The sequence below is a fragment of the Ipomoea triloba genome, chromosome 2 (genome assembly GCF_003576645.1).
Source record: "Ipomoea triloba cultivar NCNSP0323 chromosome 2, ASM357664v1".
Lineage (NCBI taxonomy): Eukaryota > Viridiplantae > Streptophyta > Magnoliopsida > Solanales > Convolvulaceae > Ipomoea > Ipomoea triloba.
The window spans coordinates 17,963,561-17,969,889 of record NC_044917.1 but is presented as its reverse complement, the minus strand read 5'-3'; the positions used below and the strand labels follow the sequence as shown (position 1 = coordinate 17,969,889).

The window sequence follows — 6,329 nt, the reverse complement described above, 5'->3', positions numbered from 1 at the left end:
ATAAAGTTTACACTTTGCTTATTTTATTTAATGTGTTAAAATTATTTTTAAATTTGACTTTTTGTATATAATAGTATTTTTAATGTAATTATATATATATATATATATATATATATATATATATATATATATATATATATATATATATATATTTATTTATTTATTTATTTATTTATTTGTGTGCCTTTATTCTGTGTATTTTTATTTATTTATATGTATGAATGTATTGATGCTTAATATTAAAAAAATAAATATATAAATATACACACATGTATATTTGATTTTATAAACATATATTTATTTTATATATGTTATTGTGTTATTATGATGATTATTATTATTTAAGGATAAGGATTAGTTAACAAGGGCAAAGTTGGAATAATCCAAGGTAATCTTAGATTACCTAAAAAAACAGGGGTAATCACTTTACCTTGAAACATCACCGCCACATCAGTTTTGAGGTAATATAATATTACCAGGTAATCTAATAACTTGAAACAAACAAGGTAATATAACATTACCAAACTCAGATTACCTAGGTAATTTGAGATGACCTGAACCAAATGCCCCTAACTACATGTACATAATATGTTCCTAACACATAATATATATATATATATATATATATATATATATATATATGTTCAAATGTGGCCGCGCCTTCCCGTGCGGCCGTGCCATTTACAGTACTCAATGTTAAGAAATACACTACTCAATGTTAAGAAATGCACCACAATGAAAATGCATAAAAACACCTCATAACTCCCCTGTTTCTAATTGTGCATTTCTTAACACTGTGTGGTGTATTTTTTCATACGTAGTGGTGTGTACAGTGCATATTTGTGTGGTGTATTTCTTAACATTGAGTGGTGCATTTCTTAACATTGAGTGGTGTAAACCGCACCGACCATACGGGAAGGCATGTCCACACCTGATTATGACCCTATATATATATATATATATACACACACAGAGCAACGTTTACTAATTTGTAATGGCTTTTATTTATTTATCATCTTACAGGCAAAAAAAATAAAGTGAGAGTGAAGCTTGGCATTGGTAATTAATTATTAATTAACAAATTATTTTGAAAATAAAGAATTCAATTCTGTTCCAATTTTAATGTAAGCCTTTTCGCAGGCATTGGAGGAGCTGCGTTATGCTTAACAGTAATTTGCACAATTTTGTTTGCATATCATCGACGACAGAGACGCTATCCTTCTGGGAATGAACTTGACTGTCAGGGCTCAGGGAATTGCACTGTCTGTAATGGAGGTACATTAATTATCCCTTCTCAATATATTACTTTTATTATATATATATATGGATGTTATACAGTTAAGAACCAATATTGTGACACTTTTTAGTAAGGAAAATGGTCCACTCCTACCATTAACGTAACAGAGTAGGAAAGATAAACTCGTTGCACACATTGCAATGGATCTCAATCCGTTGCAAACATTGCAATGGAATTTGCAATGGATCTCAATCCGTTGCAAAAATTGCAATGAAAACGTAATGTCCATTGCAAAGTTTGCAACGGAACTAAAATTCTATCGCAATAGAATTGTGACGAACATTTTTACCAATGGAATGCATTTCATTGCAAATTTCGTTGCAAAACGTAATTTGCAACGAAATTTGAGCACTTTGTAATAGAGTTTTGTTCGTTGCAACTGAGACTTTTTTCTTGTAATGTATAACTATATTTTCACCACTCATGATGTGACATTTTTGTAAAGCTAATTTTTCTTGTTATTTTTACTTTTATCCGTTAACAAATAAAAAATAAAAAATATATAATTGACATTTCTTCATACATTTATTTGTATCCTCCTTAAAATTTATGTATATCTTTTGTTTTCTAGGAATATTTAAAAAATCATTGCAGAGAAGGAACCTTGAGGTGTTTATGGAGCAATATAGATCATTAGCCCCAACAATTTATAGTTATTCAGATATAAAGAAAATGACAAGTTCATTCAAACACAAACTTGGGCAAGGAGGCTATGGAGAAGTGTATAAAGGCAAGCTCTATGATGACCGTCTTGTTGCAGTTAAGATCCTAAACTCAACCAAAGGGGATGGAGAAGAATTCATCAATGAGGTAGTTAGCATTGGTCAAACCTCTCATGTTAATGTTGTCAATCTTCTAGGGTTCTGTTACCATGGTACTAAAAGAGCTCTAGTTTATGAATTTATGCCTAATGGATCCCTTGAAAGATATATTCATGGTGATAACACTCACTTGGGATGGGCCAAATTGTATGAAATTGCTATTGGCATAGCTCGAGGGCTTGAGTACTTGCACAAAGGCTGCAACACAAGAATCTTACATTTTGATATAAAACCACACAACATTCTCCTTGATCAAGATTTTTGTCCCAAAATATCTGATTTTGGATTGGCCAAACTCTGCACTAACAAGGAGAGCAATGTATCTATGCTTGGAGTTAGGGGAACTATCGGCTATATTGCTCCAGAAGTTGTCAGCCGAAATTTTGGAAGTGTTTCACACAAGTCAGATGTGTATAGCTACGGAATGATGATTTTAGAAATGGTCGGCGGAAGAAAGAATGTGAACGATAACGTGAGCCACAGTTCTGAGATATACTTTCCCCATTGGGCATATCAAAGACTTTTGGTAGATGAAGATTTAAAACTTCAAGGGGTCAGAACAGAAGAGGAAGAAGAGATTGCAAAGAAAATGATACTGATAGGATTTTGGTGCATTCAAACAGACCCATCAGATAGGCCATCAATGAACAAGGTGATTGAAATGTTGATGGGTAGTTTAGTGAAGTTGGAAATACCACCAAAGCCTTTCTTATATTCTTATTCACAATCACAATCATCAGAGGGTATTTCTCCAGTAATATCTCCTACATTGCTCTTACGTTCTAGTTCAAGTCCATCATTCAACATCAGCATGAACATTGACTAAAAAGCAATTTAAGCGAGTTTTCTTAACATTCATTTAGGAGCACAAGAAATTGTATTCATTGTATGAATTACTGTTAGTACGGATATTGAAATTACTGATTATGAATCTACTAATGACGATGAGTTGACCAATGTCCAATTGGAAGAAGAATATGCTTTTTTTTTTTTTTTTTTTTTTTTTTTTTTTAATTGGGAAACCATGATCAGAACAAGGCAAATCAAACTCTGGTGGGTAGTGGGTGGTGGTGGGGTGATGGTGGTGGTGCGGCAGAGGTGGCAGGTGATTGACTGCTTCACTGTTGCGAACGAAAAATGACTTCCCCTAAAAAAAGGAGAAGTCATTTTCTGGAAAATCACGGCTATTTACCATTCAGTACACAAATAATATACTTTTTGTATATTAAAAATGTATATTGCATGTATTTAGGAATGGAAGGGGGTACCTAGCTAGCAAACCTAGCTCTCTTGGCTTCTCTTCAAACGAGCAAAAAATGCTTTGTCAGTCTCAATCTTCATCTCCACCTCAACAAGAGCTTCCAATACCTCAATCTTGGTGCAAGTTTCGCAAGCCAATCTCCCACCTCGTTAACCTCTCTCGGGACATGAATGATTTAGACCTCCCAATCCCTCGTGAACCACTCATGGATGATGTCTCGAATTGGTCCCATTATCTCCTCGTCCTTATTCATCCAATCGACCACCTCTTTCGAATCACAAAGAAGCCACACGTCTTTTTCTCCTGTCTCCCAAGCCCATTGGAGACCTTGATACAACGCCATATCTTTCCTTCAACAGCATGCCTCACTCTTATCGTATTGCTGAACCCACGCAGCCAATTGCCAACTTTGTCATGCATGACCCCTGCGCAACCAGCTAGTTCATTATCGTTTCTAAAGGAAGCTAAGCATCGATATTATTGAACACCCCTTTCCCTCACATAGTCTGCATCACTGCATGTTGCTAGTACCACCCTTTCTCTTAGCATTAACGTCAGAGCCCATCTTGTTCTTCTCAAAGGCACAAGTGACTTCTTTATACTGCTCTTTAATCCACCTGATTTTCCTCCAATTTTCCCAGACCTCTTCTTGCAAAATTACCTTGCACCTCCGATCCAGTGCAAAATTACATAACGTTCCAGTTTTAATTTTGCCATAATCAGTTTTCACTTTGCCATTGACATTCGTCCGCATCCAGTTCTTGAAATCCAAAGCTTCCAGCTTCCTAGTTTCCCAAGAAGGTAAGATAGCTTTCCAGATTACCTTCGCCTTGTCGCACTTTCTAAGGAGGTGATCAACATTTTCCTCATCCTCTTTGCAGCTGCTACATCTCACATCAATAGTAAGGGCCCTTTTATATCTTTCCACGTTCGTCATAATCCTCTCGTGTTTCACCAACCAAAGAAAATAACAAATATTGTTAGGAACTTTGATCCTCCAAATGTCATCCTGATCTTCCCTAGCACCGTTCCTCATCTTCCCAAGTGTCAAGTTATAATCAGAAGCCACAGAAAATCTGCCCGAGCTTTCTTCTCCCAGTACAAAACATCATTGTCGTTATCAAAACTGTCCAGGTTGTAACTCGCCAGCTTCATTTGGACCTCATTAGGAAGGACGTTTCCCAGATGCTGCTAATCCCAACCTTGGTTGGGAACCTAGTGGTTGGCTACCGCCCAATTGCTATCAAAGTTGAAACTACTTTCATGTAGACTCCTAAGGTTACCTCCTCTACCCAACCAATTATCATTCCAAAAGAGCATATCTCTGTCGTTCCAATTCCTAACTTTCTTCCGGATTCCAGAACGTTGATAAGTGCTTATTTGTCTATATTTTCCCTCCTTTCACTAAGTTATTTTGTTTATAGATCATTTCAATTAAGTTATTTTGTCTATAGATCATTTCAATTTTCATGAGAATTAGTGCTTATTTGTGTTATTTTGCAAGGAGTATGAGTTGAAAAGCATTGGAAACTGGTGATTTTCATGCATTTTGGATGCATTTGGAGTCAATGAGAGTCAATGAGAAGCTATGGAAATGAGTGCAACACTTACAAGGGAGCCTATATTTTCAATGGTATTGTTCATTTGGGCAAACCAAAACAAAAGAGAAGCAAAAGGTCAATGTGTTGAAATTTCTGCACGTTGACATCTTAGTGGTTGGACGATATCTCGGCCTATAAATATCCAAATTGAGTGATTCTTGTACCATTGGAATGAAGACTCAAAGGGCTACAACTCTCATGAAGACATTAAAGTTTAAAAAGGAAGAAAAATGGTTCAAAATTGTCCAAACTTACAGATTTCGTCCAAATCAGCCACTGTTCGTTATTTTGACAATATCTCAGCCTAGGAATGTCCAAATGAAGTGATTCTTGCGTCATTGGAAAGCCAACTTGAAGGGCTACAACTTTGTTGAAGAGAATAAAGGCTAATAAAGTGTTTTTGAGGATGAAAAATAGCCTAGAATTCAAAGTAGAGTCACAGAATTCTGCTTACACAGTGAGAATGCACTGTAATTTGGCCAAAAAGAAATGGGCACCGACACGGGCGTGTCAGTGGCCTTTTCGCACCTGCTCTGTGTATATTTAAGCTCGTTTTGAGCATTTTGAACTCGGTTTTGACTCATGGTTGAACCCTAAACACTCCTATTCACTTCATTTCATATTTTTAGGTTAGATTAGACTTAGATCTATGCATTTTAACACTTTTGGAGCTTGTAATCTTGGATTTGAAGCTTGGATTTCAAGATTCTTCCACCCATTTCAATAGAGAAGCTTTCTTTCCTTTATCTCTTTTCTTTATCAAGATTTATGTTTATTACTTTTGCTTTTGTGTTCTTTATGCTATTTAATCATGAGTAGTTAGTTTATGGGCTTGAGTTAGGGTTATATTATCTATTTTAATGCTTAAATTTTGATTATTGTGAAAAAGGGGAAGAAACTCACCTAGGGTTCTTGAGTTTGAATTGGGTTTATTTCTATCTTTCAATAATTAGTGTACAATGATTGTTGTTTGTCTTTGGAAACTCTTTCATCTCAATGAGAATTGGATGGGAGACTTGAGCCAACCCAATCTCAAATCCATTTTCTCTTCTATGGAAATAGGGGTAGATTTGGGGCTTAAATAGCTTTTGTTCTTCAAGAATTTGGGTTGATACACCATGGAAATGGGGCAATCCTTGTTCTAATCCTTGTGGAAACTTGGATTCTTTAGTGCTTGCCTCAAGAACTTAGGGTTAATGTTCTTCCCCCAAACTTAAGGGTTAAAGCATCTAGATGGTAATGCTCCTAACTTGAGTCCTATTTCTTTATTTTGCACTCATCTATTGTTTATATGTGTTTGTTCTACATTGTTGTCGTTTGCTTAGCTTCTTGTTGATTTCCTTGTATTA

The 6,329-nt window shown here is 35.4% G+C and overlaps 2 protein-coding genes across 2 annotated transcripts in view; both read left to right on the top strand.

The window, feature by feature from the left end:
- Positions 1–1,905, top strand: part of LOC116010854 (LEAF RUST 10 DISEASE-RESISTANCE LOCUS RECEPTOR-LIKE PROTEIN KINASE-like 2.1) — a 7,905-nt gene extending 6,000 nt beyond the window's left edge. Inside the window, exons 3-5 of the mRNA XM_031250353.1 lie at positions 1,024–1,059; positions 1,141–1,275; positions 1,892–1,905. Coding sequence (XP_031106213.1) covers positions 1,024–1,059; positions 1,141–1,275; positions 1,892–1,905 — 185 coding nt within the window. The remainder of the gene's footprint in view (positions 1–1,023; positions 1,060–1,140; positions 1,276–1,891) is intronic.
- Positions 1,166–2,958, top strand: LOC116006170 (PR5-like receptor kinase). The gene is made up of 2 exons (XM_031246460.1): positions 1,166–1,275; positions 1,869–2,958. The coding sequence occupies exon 2, from the start codon at positions 1,913–1,915 to the stop codon at positions 2,942–2,944; it is 1,032 nt and encodes a 343-aa protein (XP_031102320.1). The 5' UTR covers positions 1,166–1,275; positions 1,869–1,912; the 3' UTR covers positions 2,945–2,958.
- The last annotated feature ends 3,371 nt before the right edge of the window (positions 2,959–6,329 follow it).